Source organism: Leptonychotes weddellii, chromosome 3, assembly GCF_054177405.1.
Source record: "Leptonychotes weddellii isolate Sample4059 chromosome 3, ASM5417740v2, whole genome shotgun sequence".
NCBI lineage: Eukaryota > Metazoa > Chordata > Mammalia > Carnivora > Phocidae > Leptonychotes > Leptonychotes weddellii.
Genome location: NC_138371.1, coordinates 39,943,408 through 39,959,856, shown reverse-complemented (window position 1 = coordinate 39,959,856; position 16,449 = coordinate 39,943,408). Strand labels below are relative to the sequence as shown.

At 42.4% G+C, this 16,449-nt stretch overlaps 3 protein-coding genes and 1 long non-coding RNA gene across 16 annotated transcripts in view; 2 read left to right on the top strand and 2 right to left on the bottom strand.

Moving 5' to 3' along the window:
- The window catches only part of LOC145720496 (uncharacterized), a 33,656-nt gene extending 31,983 nt beyond the window's left edge, over window positions 1-1,673 (top strand). Inside the window, exon 6 of one of the 7 annotated variants that reach the window (XR_014143452.1) lies at window positions 1,405-1,673. This is a non-coding gene — a long non-coding RNA (uncharacterized LOC145720496). Of the gene's footprint in view, window positions 1-1,401 lie in introns of all 7 variants that reach the window. The other 6 variants (XR_014143451.1, XR_014143457.1, XR_014143455.1 and 3 more) reach the window with 6 other exon arrangements.
- Window positions 1-4,498, bottom strand: part of LOC145720498 (uncharacterized) — a 78,628-nt gene extending 74,130 nt beyond the window's left edge. For all 5 annotated transcript variants that reach the window (XM_081813974.1, XM_081813977.1, XM_081813978.1 and 2 more), the window contains exon 1: window positions 3,368-4,498. In XM_081813974.1, coding sequence (XP_081670100.1) covers window positions 3,368-3,645 — 278 coding nt within the window. In that variant the 5' untranslated portion in view covers window positions 3,646-4,498. The remainder of the gene's footprint in view (window positions 1-3,367) is intronic.
- NEMP2 (nuclear envelope integral membrane protein 2) overlaps window positions 1-16,449 on the bottom strand; it is a 360,288-nt gene that overhangs the window by 119,113 nt on the left and 224,726 nt on the right. The gene's annotated exons all lie outside the window — the stretch shown is intronic.
- Window positions 3,034-16,449, top strand: part of NAB1 (NGFI-A binding protein 1) — a 47,424-nt gene continuing 34,008 nt past the window's right edge. The window contains exons 1-2 of one of the 3 annotated variants that reach the window (XM_081813970.1): window positions 3,034-3,385; window positions 13,933-14,770. In XM_081813970.1, coding sequence (XP_081670096.1) covers window positions 13,952-14,770 — 819 coding nt within the window. In that variant the 5' untranslated portion in view covers window positions 3,034-3,385; window positions 13,933-13,951. The remainder of the gene's footprint in view (window positions 3,386-13,932; window positions 14,771-16,449) is intronic. The other 2 variants (XM_081813969.1, XM_081813971.1) reach the window with 2 other exon arrangements.

The window sequence follows — 16,449 nt, the reverse complement described above, 5'->3', positions numbered from 1 at the left end:
TCCCACTCCCCCCTGCTTGTGTTCCCTCTCTCGCTCTCTTTCTCGGTCAAATAAATAAATAAAATCTTAAAAAAAAATCCTGTTAAACACATATGTTATTGAATTCAAGAGAAGTATAAGACACACTTACAGGATAGAATGGGGTATGGAACAATCAGAATCTATAATTGCTACCTTATGGGATGGAGTGCCTTTCCCTAACAAACCACCAGGGCCTGGCAATGGGAGATAACTCTGTGTGTCCAGGGTGTGGGGAAGGGGTGGAACCAGAGGTGGTGTTTAGGGTGGCATGGGTGACAGAAGTGGTGAGGAGGTCAGTAGGAACCATGCTTCTTTATCTGAGTTGTCTCAGATGCAGATGAATGCCTCCATTCTCTTTGTGAACAGCCATACTGACTACACTGTTGTCATACAGACACTGTAGACATAGAGAACTGGATGCCTAAAAGCTTAAAAATTTATCTTTTCTTCATTTTCCTTCCTCCCACCACTTCCCCCAGCACCAGAGAGTGTTTAAGGCAATGCAAAGTGGGCCAAAAATACCATTCTTAATGTGGGAAGAATATACTATCTAAACGTGCCCAGAAAACAAACAAGAGGGGATTTTAGTGTTTAACTGTAGAAATACAGTAGCCCCAGATTTCACTTTCCATGGTTTCCGTAACCCATGGTCCAGAAGTAGATGACCCTCCTTCCGACATAACATCAGAAGGCCAACAGTAGGCTGAAACTATGTCACATGCCTAGTCATTCACCTCACTTCATCTCATCACCACAAGAAGGGTTAGTATAGCACAATAAGATATTTTGAGAAAAAGAGACATTTATGTAACTTTTATTACAGTATATTATTATAATTGTTCTATCGTATCATTAGTTACAGTTGTTAATCTCTTACTTGCCTAATTTATAAATTTATCATAGTTACAGGAAAAAATATATATAGGATTTGGTACTATTTGTGGCCTCAGACATTCACTGGGTGCCTTGAAACCTCTCCCCCATGGTTAAGGGGGAGCTATTGTAACTAGTCACAAGGCAGAAGAAAAAATATCTGCCTTAACATATTTCCTTTTCAGCATCATGTTCAATACTGGCCAAACACATACAGGCTCAGGAAGAGAATTTAATGTCGTTTCCGCCAACTCTGGAAACAATTCTACTGGGAGGCTCAATAGTCCAGGTTAAGACTGGTCATTTCATGACTTGTGAATTATTAATTGTACAAATTTACGGAAGAAAGTTATTTTTTTCCTAGCTGTTCAGAACCAACAATGTTTGCAAAACATCAAGATTCCAGAGAGAAACTAGAATTTTGCAGATTTCATTGCTTGAAAATTTCTTAACTGTATCTTTCCACGAAATTGTCTTTATTTTATAACCTGTTAACTGTCTCTTTAGCAGAACAAGGTCCACAGCAGCAAAACCATGACAATCAGGCTAAGACAAACCTCCAGCGGTGATTTCTTCAGTTGAAGAATTTGAGGAAGCAAGCATGCTTATTCATTTGATACATCAACACACTACTTCATACAGAACCTTTCACTCACACTGGAAAAAGAGGCTTAATTATATACATCCCATTGTGGTATTACTCATTCTTTCAACATGTTTTTGAAAAGAAGAAAAAAAAAGTTCACTAATAAGGTCTTTTTCTTTCAATGTTATCATCCCATCCGTTGCTGCAACATAAAGATGTGGTATGAAGAATTTCCCATCTCAAAGAATGCCTTGTATCCCCACCAGCAAAGTAGGCACACTCTGGGAAGCCAGCCAGGATGTGGGAATGGCTTCCTATAAAACTGGATTGTTGTATATATGTTAAAACGGGATTCTACCTGTATTTGCAGTAGTTGTAGATTTTCTAAATGTGTTCTATCCTTCAAGAGCATATTGCTAAAATTCGGGGAATTCTTTCATTTTCTCGTTTTTGCAAAGAGAAGATAGATTCTAAAATTTCCTTTTTTTTTTGGCAATAGTTGAAGTACATTTATGGAGGTGTTTCAATACTTTCTTTGGTTAGAAAAGTTTATGCAAACCAAACTCAAAAATTCTATAGAGTGCCTCGGGAACTCTATTTTAATACACCCCAGGACTGTTCTAAGCGCCATCGGATTTCTTCACCATGGAAATAGAAAATATTAACCAGTAAAATAACAGGCAGTTTTTCAGGAGGGCTGAGAAGGGTGGAATTAAGTTACCCGGCAAGCAAGACAATCGTCAAGGCTGCACTTCGGGTTTGTCGGTTCCCACTCTTCCCCTCCTCCCCGACTCCCAACGCCGAGACAGAGCCGTGGAGGGGCAAGATGGGCGAGGCAGAGATTCTCTAGAATCCCCCGTTTTTTCTCCAGCGCTGCGCACCTGCCGCCCCCACTCCGTGCGGTCGCAACCAACTTCCCGCAGGACGCCTGCGACCGAAGGGCAAGGGGCGCACCTGGCGCACCAGCCTCCCCTGCGGGGGCGAGCTCGGCGCCCAGATTAGTGGGCCGAGGGCGCTTTCTATTTTTTTTCAAGTCAGCCTCCCGGAGGATGTTGGATTTGGCGGGGTGTGCTCTTTGAAATACTATATTGGGAACCTCACACATTAAAAAAGAATTTTTTTTTTTTTTTAAATTGCAAATCTTCCCGGTTCACTAGGCAGCTGGAGAGCAGGCCCGAGTTGGTGTCCCCTCCCGCCCTCCACCCCCGCTTCCCTCCTTCCCGCCCCCTCCCCCCGCCCGGAGCGGGACTCGCGGGAGCCGCCCCCTCCCGAGCGCCCACTTGGTTCCTCCCAGCTGCCGTGTGAATGGGCCGCCCTCCGGATTCCGCGGAGGGGGCGGCGGGAAGAGGCCAAGCCCGGGCCCCGGCGGCCGCCGCCCCCGCCCCCGCCCCGCGGCGGCCCACGCCGGGATCTGCGTCACTCGGCCGCGCGTGGGCGGGAGCCGGAGCGGCGAATGTAGCAAGAGCGGAATCTCCCAATGTGACAGCGCGCGGGGGGTGGAGGCGGCGGAGGCGGGCGGGGGAGGGGGAGGATACAGTGCGCGCCGGGAGGAGAAGGGAAGGGAGGAAGAGGGAGGACGCGGCGGGGGAGGTGCCGCTGCCACCGCCCGCGCGCCTGAGCCCGGAGGAGCCGCCGCCGCCGCCAACGCGGCCGAGCGGAGCGCCGTCGGGGCTGGCGGGCAGGAAGAAGCGGCGGGTCCGAGCTGGGGGGGGAGCAGGGAGAGCGCGCCCACCACCTTCCCTTCCCCCCTCGATGGGAGCGGGGGTGTCCCGGCCACCGCAGCCGCCTGAGGAGGGAGAGCTGGGGGCCGTCACTTCGGAGTTGGGGCTGAGCCGTCCTCGCGGGAGAGCGTGCCAAGACCGCTGCAGCCGCTGGCCGAGTACGTACCTGCTCGCCGTACGCCAAGTACGAGACGCGTTGGCGCTCGTGCGGCCGCGGGCGAACTTGGGGCGGCAGAAACGCCGGGCCGCGCGGGCACTCGGGGGCCGGCGTCCAGGGGAACGGGCCCCGCGCGGCCGCCACCGGAAGGAGAGGGCGGCATCTGGATCGTGTGGGCGATTCCCGGAGTAATTCGGTGCGCCGGGGCAGCGAGAAGAGGGCGAGCAGGGCAGCGGGCCTGAGTTGCGCGTCTTTCCTCCTGAAAAAGCCGGGGGGTGCGAGTCCATTCTCCTAACGCAACTGGGGTCGTCGCGCGGGGCGCGGGGGTTGCGTGGTGTATTGTGCGTGGTGGGTGCGCGCGCCGGCCCCCGAGTTTTGCAGCTATCTTCCCCAAGGCCAGAATCTTTTTGTTGGTTTGTTTACTTTATTAAAATGTTGCACTTACAGTCTTAGTTTTTGTCTTGGGTATCCTCTCCTTCTGAATATAGTTTTATAAAAGCGGAAGGAGAGTTCTGCTTGGAAGTGGCTTACAGAAACTTGGCACCAAGGTGCAGGGAAGCGAGAGACTCGTGCTCGCTAAGGCCGAGTGTGGAATTTGCAAACACATGTGGGACATACAAGCCTTGGTGCAGAGTTGTGTGACCGTATTCATGGAGAAATAAAGTGCAATCAGATTTATGATTTTCAACCTCAGTGTTCACAAAATTAAGATATGAAACGATACTTCCAAGTAAGCCTAAATGTTCTAAGATCGGAAAAGGATAATTGAGTTGGAATATGCACGAATAGGTTCTGCATACCAACTTTGCAGCAGGTGATCAGAAGGAATCTTTGACTTGGGTATATAGGTTTATCCCACTCCTTGAGATCCGGCGGGCATGGAAAATTGGGGGGTAGCTGTCAATATAAAATTTCTTGAGAAAGAGTTGATTTGGAGTAACCTGTCACTACCAGTTGGTTTGCCAGTGACTGTCTGCAAACTTAAGGAGTGCAAAGATCAGAAGCTGAGAGGGAAATTCTCAGATCTTGTTTAAAAATATTTTGGCAGTTTTAATAGATAATATTAGATTGCATAGGAACAGAGGAACGGAATTTAAAATAGATTAGTCACGTAGGAAATGCTAGGCTGTTTTGTTAGAAAAGTGTGCACACAGTGAATTACCTTCTTAGATTTTCACTTTTTTGAAAATTTTCCCTTGTAAGACATACCAAATTATGACACGTCATAATTTATATGTGGGTTTCAAGACGAAATACTAGAAAAGGGATGCTTAGGATTTATTTTGGGGTGGAGGTTGATATTTTCCTGAAGACTTAAAAGAACTGCTTTCAATCTAGTGCCAGTAAAAGTGGCTCTTAGATTCGAGGGTATCCATTTTCCTCCATTTTTCAGTATTGAGACATCTTAATATTGTCCTTTAAATTTAAAAATTATGTTTTCCTTACGGGTATTAATATGCATATAAAGGTTCTCTTAGGAATACATGGCTGTCTGGCAAGGTCAGCCTTCTTTATTCTTGTTTGGGTGTTGGATGCTGGACAATTAGGTCTTGAAAGAAAATAATTTTAAGGAACCATTGGAAAGTTTCTTGTTTTAATTTTATTAGTTAGGGATCTTGTACGAAAGTTAATATGCTGTCCTGGTATTGGAAACGCTTCATATTCCTTGGCTCTGGTGATTCCCTGTTATATGTGAATGAATCAATAATAAAAACATTGAGGCATTCTAGATTTTTTATTTTATTTCATTTTGCCTGCCAATTGTGGATGTAATTAAAATGACAGAAATCCTTAGGAATACTATAGCTGATAAAAGGAAATTTAGTGAGTTTATACGTCTAATAAATAATTTGATATATTTAATAAGTAATTTGCATCTTCTTTTAGAGAATTATTAAATCAGTTATCTCGACTAAATTAATTTAAAATTCTCCCTTTTTGTGACTAGTAAATAACACCCATCGTCCTATAGGGAAGTTAATATATTTTCATCCCCCTGGTTAGAGAATCAGTTAAAGTATTTGGTATTTTAATCGCACTTTAAGGACATAATGGTTTATTGTTCAAGATTTTGGGGGTTTGCACTGTGGATGCTTTGAAAGAACAAATTAAATGTATTACAAAGTGGGAGAGACCTTTGAAGAATCTGTTGCCTGAACTTTAAATATTTAAAGTAAAAGGTAGTTAGTTGGATGGAAACAGATATATGTCAGTTTTGTGTCTCTTGACCTAAACTCTGTTCTAAGACTTGGGCCTCCTCTATCCCATTAGAAGTCTTTTTGTTTTGTTAGTGCTGTTCATGTGCATCATGAATATGGTTTTATGTTACTTTCATGGGAATGAGCTTTCTTTTTTTAAGATTTTATTTATTTGAGAGAGATTGAGACATCTATTGATCACGAGCAGGGGGGAAGGGTAGAGGGAGAAGCAGACTTCCCAGTGAGCAGGGAGCCCGATGTGGGACTTTATCCAAGGACCCTGGGACCAATGACCTGAGCCAAAGGCAGATGCTTAACGACTGAGCTACCCAGGCGCTCCGGAAACGAGCATTTTACAATATGTTTTGAACAATCTAAGATCCTGCTAATGTATAATTGTCTTGCATATGCATATTTCATCGTGGAGTTTATTAAATATATTAAGGAATAAATAATACCCTTTCAAGCATAATATAAGATTCTTAGCCCCTTTGTTTTGGATTTAATTTTATCTTATCTGCTTCTTTCATTCTTTTTAGTGGAATGAAGAATAGTAGTTATGATATTAAATGCAAATTTTCTTTTTGATCTGACATGTTCAAAAACTAGTACAATAGTAGAATATACTCTCTTAAACTTAATGAAACAAGTGGGAAATCTGAGAAGTTGGTGCTGGAAAAAATAGTAATCCTCATCTTGTCAGAATTCTCACAGCTAAAACATGGCATTAAGCTTTCAAATTGTCATTTCTCCAATACCTTGTATTTAGAGGGCTGCACAGTTAATTTGCACAGTATGTTAATTTAATTTTAAGGAGAAATTTCTGGAAAAAGTACGCCTTCTACATGCTCAGAGGACGTTAATGTTTGTTGAATGACTTGTCTGATGGTTGATTGAAGAATTTCTAGCCATATCCTATGAAGGAATCTGTAAGACGTTTTTTCCTCCAGGTTTATTCAGAATTCAGAAAAAAATCAATGGAGGGTACATTTTAAGTTCTGCAAATTACCATTAATTCATTAGGAGCTATATGTTTAACTCATAGCTATGATAGTAATAAGATGCTGAATATTTTAAGATCACTGAATGCTTACTAATAAATTTGTCTAGGTAAATTATTTGGTACTTGGAACATATAAACACCAACTCTTACAATCTGAAGTAACCCATGATGTAGCTGAATTTTATATTTAATTCTTTTAGCTTGAGTTCTAGCACTAGGACAGAAGTTCGGAAGAATTCATTTCCTAGGCTTAAGACTTATCCTTCCCTAAGCCAACCTCTGGCTTGTCATAAACCTTTTCTGGTTCGACCTGTAGTGTACCCACTACTCCCTTCTCACCAGGCCCCTTTCTTCCAAACTTGGTGGTACTTCCAAGGCTTTAAATGCGGCTCTGCCCTCAGTTTCCTTATTCCTTCCGTACCATTTCCAGTCCCTGTCTTTCATTCCTTTAGTGTGCACTGGATCTCTATCTAGATGTTAAAAGGAAAACAGTCTGGTGGAACTAATTCACCTTAATCTGTAAATGACTCATGAGCTAACTCTTCCCAAATTTTTTTCACATTTTTTATAAATCTGTAAGAGGCTGCTGTTAACTTAGACAGTTTTAAAGTAAAAATTTCAGGCTCTGTTGGGAGGAAGGAATTTATAGTCCTTTGCATAAAAAATAATTCAGATCTTACTGGGATTCTGCCCTTGCTTTCTCCTCACTCCTGAAGAGTCTCTGTTCTTTGGAATGCCACAGACTTCATAAAAGTGTTTGTATACTGTGTGTGTGTGTGTGTGTGTATTTCCTACATAACGAAGAGGAGGATTCAAGAGTAGTGATTATGAATCCATTTGATATTTGTTTTGTTTTGTTTTAAAGATTTTATTTATTTGTCAGAGAGGGACAGCGAGAGAGGGAACACAAGCAGGGGGAGTGGAGAGGGAGAAGCAGGCTTCCCGCAGAGCAGGGAGCCTGATGCGGGGCTCGATCCCAGGACCCCAGGATGATGACCTGAGCCGAAGGCAGACGCTTAACGACTGAGCCACCCAGGCGCCCCCATTTGATATTTGTTATTTGTGGATAACTTATATTGCATTTTAACTTACAGGAACAAAGAAGGAAAAAACCTAGAATCTTTATGATCTTTTAAAATGCTGGTGTTGGGACTGGACTAACACATGAAGTATGTTATAGTAGTAACCACATGTAGTTCCTGTTCTGGGAATACATCCTTAGATCTTTTGGAAAAATAGCCATGTTATGGAAATCCAAATACAGCCTTATAAGAAAGAAGTATTGAGGATGAGAGAATGTAAAAGCTTTTAGGGAAAGTAGTAGCTAGAGATGGGTCATTTGGACACCATTGGGGCACCAGTTTACACAGAGAGCATTCCTTTTGGAATATGAAAGGAGGCTGCTAATCAGATTCTGTCTCAAAGTTGGGTTTCATTCAACAACAACCTTTATAGAGATGTTATTCTACATTGAACACTTGGCTGGAAGTGGGGGATAGAAGATGAATGAGACCCAGTTTCTACCCTCAGGGAGCTTATATCCTCTATTCTGCAGAGCCTGGTGAGGTAGCGTCTTTATTCCATGGCTCCTTATGTATAACACTTAGCACAGCATTTATCAGTGTTTAAGTGTCTGCTTATTTGTCTTCCTTCACCCTCTTAGCTCATTCTCCACGAAGGATCATTTGAGTAAGTGGGGAAAAAAATGAGAGAGAAAGTAGTGAAGGGTTCAGAGAAGGGACAGGACACCTACACCAAGGGGGTGTGGGAAAGGCTTTATGGAAGAGGCCAGTGGAGGTGGGCAGGAGGGAGTATGCCTGGCACAGGGGCCGGGAAGTGGGAGGCACATTGAAGGAATGCCCGGTGTATCTGTTTGGCATAAGCACAGGGCCATGTTAGGGATCAGACAGAAGGCTGGAAAGGTATAGGTTTGGGTCTGGGATGCCTGTAGGAGAAGTTTGGGTATCTTTCTCTTTGCAGTGGGGAAATTTGCACAGGTGGGTAAAGAGCCACACCTGTACTTTAGGAAGATAAAGTTGGTATTGCAGTGGGGGGTGTATTGAAGGTAAGGAAGCTGTTTTCAAAGTTGAAGCAAGAAGCAGTGAAAACTAGAATTAGGTGCTTTTGAGGCAGAGAAAGAAAAAGGATGGCGATGTGGCTTAAGGAGATGAAGATTTGAGGAAGGAGGAAGAAGAAGAAAGCACAAAGATGAAAGAGTAGTGATGCGACTAAAGAAGAGCATTGGGAAGAGTAGATTTGGGATGCCGGAAGAAGGGAGGAAAATAGATACTTGCTTTTGGACTTAAAAAGTTGAGATTTTGACAATCTCCAGGTGGTAGTCGAAATGCAAAATTATCAGAAAACTGATTTGTGCTGATGGTTCTCAAACTTGTCCATTATGAAGATCACTCTTTAAAAAATTACAGATGTTCACTGCTACTTTTTCTTTTAGTATTTGTTGATTGAGAATACGTATACTGTAATGATGACAGCTACTATGAATTCGGTTATGCTTTTAAGTGAGTTTATAAGGCAGGGAAGAGATCATAATGTGCCATTAGCAAAGTCAGGTAGAGCGCATTGTCAAGCTGTAGAGAGGTTAGAGGGAGAGGCCAGTGATAACTCAGTAGTTACTTGAGAGCTTTGATCGAGTCCTAGGACCGTAAGGTAGATTGAAGCTTCTTGGAATGGATTGAGGCAGTGAAGGCCCTCTGTCCTATACTGAATCCCCACATCCCAGCTTGGAGAATGTCAGAGAAGTTTTACTTCCCATAGGCATATTGAGTGCTTCCTTGTGGTTTAAGGACAAAATAGGAGTTGACCAGTCAAGTTTTCTGGGCCAAGCTAACCCCTTATTTCATTGAGCAAGTTTGAATCTGACAGATGACTGATCCTACCCGGTTAGGAGGCACAGTTCTGTTTTGTTTTATTTTTTAAGGTTCTGGAACAACCATTACCATTTAAAATAGATTAATGAATAACAAATGACAACAAATGGCCTTAAACGAACGAATTGTTGCTTAATTCCTTTTCCTCTGGAACTGACCAGGCTGAGCAATGTTTAAGCTGGTGCAAGTGGAGATTGCTGTGTATAGGTAGCAGGTCTTTGGTTTGGATTTTGAATGCAGTAAAAATTAGTAACTGGTTTCTCTTAACTGTGGAATTCATGAAAAGGTCAGACTCAGCATGGTTGTTACAGCATCCTGAAAAGGCCAGGTAACAGTAGTTTTCAACTGAGTGTTTACCTCTACTATTAGCTACCTCTTTATAGTGTTGTTACATCTTCTCCTATTTACTTCAGAGTGAAGAGCTGCAGCTAGAGGCTTGCTCTTGATTTATGTGACCTTCATGTTGAAGCATGAATAGATACAGCGTTTGTAAAAACAGAAAATCTCATCTTTTAAGAATTTTCTTTTAAATCAAATCAAGTTAATGTATGAAGTGGTGGGTGTTTAAATGATCACAACAGGCTTTTGTACGAAACTGAAACATTTTCCTAAAGCAAAAGCTTAAGGAGAAAACTCCTTTCCCAGCAGTAAGTCTGGGCCCTTAGAAGCCTCTTGGGACTGTGACTAGCTCACTTAGGTCTTTCATCTGGTATCTTGACTTTGGAAATGCACACTTGGTCCTATCAGTCATTACAGAGATAGTGTAATAATTACTACCTTCTTATTGGTACTGCTTTCTTACCCCCTTAGGAACTAGGGGGTTTCCTTTCTTTCTGGGTAAAGATGAGAAAAGGATAAAAATTTGAAATTAATTATTTCCAAAATTAGAGACATTTTAGAAGAATAAAACTTAAATTTGGGACTTTAATTCTCCTTAAGTTTCTCTTTTATGTTTATCTAACATATTTTTTTCTTATTGCTAATAAAAAGATTCAAAAACTATTGTTATAGATTTTTTCACATAGTCTTTCCTCTGTTCCATAATTTTGGGGAGCACATATGATGAGATAATTGATGACACCATAAACCTTGCAAGGTTATAGCCCTCCTAAAAAAAAAAGATTGTGTGAACACGGGGTTTGACTGATGAATCACTGACCTCTACCTCTGAAACCAATAATACATTATATGATAATTAATTGAATTTAAATTAAAAAAAGATTGTGTGCATGTGCACGTGTGGTTATATGTGTATATGTATTTTTTTTTTATACTCGAGTTGAAAGCCTTTGAAGCTCTTGCATTAGGTGTATGATGGGAAAGGAAGTTTCCTTTCTCCTCCCTCAGACACTTTCTAGAAGTCCTTCCATTTGGTATAATACAGTTCAATATAGACTTTAACTTGTGTCTATAATTCCCAAGAGTTGTCTTTTTGTGGGTTAGTGTCCAGTGGGATGATACACACTCTCCCTGGAGAGTCTCCCTGGAGTGGGATGGTAAGCCTCTGTGGGTGATTTAGAAGATGCAAGAATGTTTTTATCCAGAGGGGTAAAGTGGCCTGAACCTAAAGGTAGATTTAAAGAATCTGGATGATCACGGAACATGTAGGAGTTTGTGGTGCCCAGAAGGTATACTAAATAGGGATCTTCTAGTGTAGCTTGCCAGATTTGCCAAATCATGGGAGTCTCCTAAGATACAACTCAGTGACCTGGGAAATTGTATTTTTTAAAGATTTTATTTATTTGTCAGAGAGAGAGAGCGCGCACAAGCAGGGGGAGTGCTCTGGCAGGCAGAGGAAGAGGAGACTCCCTGCTGAGCAAGGAACCTGATAAGGGACTCGATCCCAGGAGGATCATGACCTGAGCAGAAGGCAGACCCTTAACCAACTGAGCCACCCAGGCATCCCGGAAATTTTATTTTTTATTAGCACTCCAAGTGACGGTCCTGGGTGCTAGCAGAAAGCTGCTGCTCCCCAATTCAATCTTTTTTTGGTATCTCTCGGGAAGTCGTCAAGTCACCTGGAAACACCCTTGTAAAATAAGGACCATAAAATTTGAGGAGGTCACTAGTTGATCAAAGCAGATTGTGGATGACACAGAGGTTCCTGAAGATGGGGCTTCCCGGAAGTCAGTCCTTAGGGTTGTAGGGAGATACGTTCTCCTTGAATGGGATGACTGAGATTAGAATTTTGATAGCATTCTGATTGATGGCATAAAGAACAAGTCCCAGATTTGGTGACCTCCTGGCCTTCAGAGATGTTCCTGATATTCCTCTGCTTGCCTTATCTCCCAGTTAACTGTTGCTCTGTACTATTTTGAATTAAGAGTGGAGCTTCCATTTTCCCCTGATGTACATATATATTCTTTTGCCCTTCTGTAATTTTCAACATAGAGAGCCACAGGGTCCTTTTTAATCCTAAATGTACAAGTTGATTACAACATGTTTGTGTCTCTTAAATGGAAGTACTTGGCCAACTCCTCTTCGTATGTGGGAGGTCTCCAGGCAACTGTGAATAACTTTTAAAGGCTGCTAAGAGGTCAAGAAGTGCTTTGCTGGGTCTTGTTCTGTCTCTTTAAAAGCAGGCTTCTTGGTCTTGATTGGGCCCTAAAATTATGTTTCTTCCTTGACTCTGTCTTGGGCTCTCTGTTGCTTCTTTGGAGGGCTCTTCCACCCTCCTCTGCTCCATCCTTTATCTCTAACCCTTATACACACTGAGATTCCAGTCTGTTACTTTGCATGCAGGGCAGATCTATTGAAGCATTCTACCTTACGTCATTTTCAGGTGCCAAATGTTTATTTTTTATAGCGAGAGCAGGAACACAAGCAAGGGGGAGTGAGAGAGGGAGAAGGAGGAAGCAGGCTTCCCGCTGATCACGACCTGAGCCGAAGGCAGACACTTAACGACTGAGCCACCCAGGCACCCCCAAGTGCCAGTGTTTAAAAGAGAATCCCATCATCCTGATTTTTTCTGTACCCCGATGCCTGTCGCAGTTCTTAGACTCTCACAGATGTAATCCCATGGTCAATCTATTACTCTTTTCTTCATGGACTCACAAAAAAGTGTCAAAAAATGGTAGCCATTTCCTTTCCTTCATCACTTGTACCTAAGTGATCACCAAATCTTGTCATTTATTTCTTCGAATTTTTCCTGCTTTTTTTCTCAGTTCTTAAATATACCACCTATCTTCTCACCTCCAATTCACACTGAAATCCATTTTCCTCTGCCTACCAGACTAATCTCGCTAACTTTTCTTTATAAAATGGGAATTATTATACCAGTCTCGCAGGGCTGCTGCAAGGATTACAGATCTTTTTTTTTTTTTTGAATTTTTTTTTTTTTTTTTTTAAGATTTTATTTATTTTTTGACAGAGAGAGAGACAGCAAGAGAGGGAACACAAGCAGGGGGAGTGGGAGAGGGAGAAGCAGGCTTCCCGCTGAGCAGGGAGCCCGATGTGGGGCTCGATCTCAGGACCCTGGGATCATGATCTGAGCCAAAGGCAGATGCATAACAACTGAGCCACCCAGGTGCCCCAGGATTACAGATTGTCTTGACTTACAGTTGGGGTTACATTTCAGTAAACCTATCATACGTTGAAAAATGTTATGAGTTGCAATTAGTGCACCTAACTTACTGATCATGATAGCTTAGCCCAGCCCACCTTAAATGTGCTCAGAACACTTACCTTACCTTGCAGTTGGGCAAAATCATCTAACACAAAGCCTATTTTATAGTAAAGTGTTGAATATCCCGTGTAATTTATTGAATACTGTTCTGAAAGTGAAAAACAACGCTTGGTATGGGTATGGAATGATTGTAAGCACATCGGTGGTTATCCTCAGTTGTGAGGCTGACTGGGAGCTTTGGCTCATTCTTGTTACCTGGCATCACGAGTATCACTAGCCCAGGAGAAGATCACAATTCAAAATGGTATGGTTTCTACTCAATGCATGTGGCTTTCACACCATCATAAAGTTGAAAAAGCATTAAGTTGAACCTGTAAGTTGGGGGCCATCTGTAGATGTAAAGTGTTTATCATGTTTGATGCAAAATAAGTATCCAGCAGATGGTAGCATAAAATACTTATTACCTCCTTCTGAATATGATTATTCTTGGCTTCACCTTCCATACCGTGGAAGCAAGCAGTAAAGTGAATAGTCAAAAATACGGGATGTAGAGCCCTTTGAGAGCCTTCGTTTGAGTCCTTAGACTTCTGCTTAACCAGTTGTGAGATTTCAGGCAAATTACTTATATTCTTTATATTTTTCACTTTAAAATGGAAACAATTATACTGACCACTAGGACTGGTAGAAGAAGAAAATGAGATAACTTTTGTGGAGGGGGAATGCTTCCTTAACAGCTGCTTTGCAGATGCGCCTTGTTTTTGTTCTTCCCGTACTGCATTTGTGAATCCTGTAGTGTCTGACAAGGAGGTGTAAGAATTTTGGAGCAAGTGTGATGAGTGTTTCCTCTCTTCTTCTTGCAGGTTAAGTCCATCCACAGTAATGGCCGCGGCCTTACCCAGGACCCTGGGGGAGTTGCAGCTGTATAGAATATTACAAAAAGCCAATCTGCTTTCTTACTTTGATGCCTTTATTCAACAAGGTGGCGATGATGTGCAGCAACTCTGTGAAGCCGGAGAAGAGGAATTCTTGGAAATCATGGCACTTGTGGGCATGGCTAGCAAACCCCTTCATGTTCGAAGGCTACAGAAGGCTTTGAGAGACTGGGTTACAAACCCCGGCCTTTTCAATCAGCCGCTGACTTCCCTGCCTGTCAGTAGCATACCCATCTATAAGTTACCAGAGGGGTCACCAACGTGGCTGGGAATATCCTGCAGCAGTTACGAAAGGAATAGCAATGCCCGGGAACCTCATTTAAAAATCCCCAAGTGCGCTGCCACCACCTGTGTGCAGAGCCTGGGACAGGGGAAATCCGATGTGGTGGGGAGCTTAGTGCTGCACGGTGTCGCCGAGTCCAGACTCTGGCAAGGCCACCATGCCACCGAGAGCGAGCACAGCCTCTCCCCAGCCGACCTGGGCTCCCCAGCTTCCCCGAGAGAAAGCAGCGAGGCGCTGGATGCCGCCGCCGCGCTCTCTGTGGCCGAGTGTGTGGAGCGGATGGCCCCCACACTGCCGAAAAGTGACTTGCATGAAGTGAAAGAGCTGCTAAAAACCAACAAGAAGTTGGCCAAAATGATTGGTCACATCTTTGAGATGAGTGATGATGATCCACACAAAGAGGAGGAAATTCGAAAATACAGTGCAATATATGGCAGGTTTGACTCAAAGAGAAAGGATGGGAAACATCTCACGCTTCATGAGGTAAAAGCCCACGTTTTTCTTTGTATGTATGTGGTGTGTTTTGCTTCTTAGAGGTAAGTTTGGAAATATTTTGCAGCAAAGGAGATGCGTGCCCTGAAAACAGTACTAAACACCTCTAGGTATTAGCAAAATATTAACTCTTTCATGAAAATAGACCATATTTTTTGTGTTAGGGTGTTTTTGTGTTGAACTCAAATGTGCTGAGCATTGGAGCTACAGTGTAGGGTGACTTTTGGAAAAGTGTCAGAATTTAAGCAGTGAAAGCATAAAGTCTTTGCACTTAAAGGCAGTTTGTTTTTTAATTAAGAAATAAAATAGGATTTTCAATTATAACCATTCATTTAAAGGGCATTTGGGGCGCCTGCGTGGCTCAGTCAGTTAAGCATCTGACTTTTGATTTCGGCTCAGGTCATGATCTCAGGGTCATGAGATCGAGCCCTGCGTAGGGCTCCACGCTGGGCCTGGAGCCTGCTTAAGATGTCTCTGCCCCTCCCCTCTGTCTTTTAAATAAATAGGTAGATAGATCAATAGATAGCATTTTTGTAGATTTTAGAAAAAAAATGTGTAAGAAAATGACCAGAACTCAAAAGTAATTTTCAGCTAGCCTAGACAATAAAATTATATTAGATGAATGTTGTAAGTATTATTATGGGTTTGAAAATTGTTTTGGTTTGACATTTGGCATTAAAATTCTCATCATTGTATATTTGTAGCACTCTATCCAGAAATATTCTCCTTGAGTAGAAGAATGCATACATACCTCTTTTGCATGTATTCCCTTTTTCTTCTAGTCCATCTGGTCAGTGCATCATTTTTACCATGGAGCGCAAGTATAAGCTTAAGTCTGTTCTGATATGTTTTCCCACAAGTAGAATGACCTTCCCTTTCCTTTCCATTTTTACCCTACATACACTACTGTCATAGTAACTTCAACATTTTATTGTACTTATTTGTAGACTAATCTGTTCCTCACAGTATACTTTGGTTTTCTTCAAGGCAGAGATAATGTCTCATTCATTTTTATATCCTCAGAGTCTAACACCACTATACATGCTTGGCAAATAAATGCATTTTCAAAGTTAAAAAGGCTATTTTATTTTAATTAATTTATTTTTTAAAATTTTATTATGTTAGTCACCATACATTACATCATTAGTTTTTGATGTAGTGTTCCATGATTCATTGTTTGCATATAACATCCAGTGCTCCATGCAGTACATGCCGCCGCCGCGCTCTCTGTGGCCGAGTGTGTGGAGCGGATGGCCCCCACGCTGCCGAAAAGTGACTTGCATGAAGTGAAAGAGCTGCTAAACACCAACAAGAAGTTGGCCAAAATGATTGGTCACATCTTTGAGATGAGTGATGATGATCCACACAAAGAGGAGGAAATTCGAAAATACAGTGCAATATATGGCAGGTTTGACTCAAAGAGAAAGGATGGGAAACATCTCACGCTTCATCTTTAATACCCATCACCAGGCTAACCCATCCCCCCACCCCCCTCCCTTCTGTAACCCTCAGTTTGTTTCCTGGAGTCCAGAGTCTCTCATGGTTTGTCTCCCTCTCTGATTTACCCCCCTTCATTTTTCCCTTCCTACTACCTCTTTTTTTTTTTTTAAACATATAATGTATTATTTGTTTCAGAGGTAAAGGTCTGTGATTCATCAGTCTTACACAAT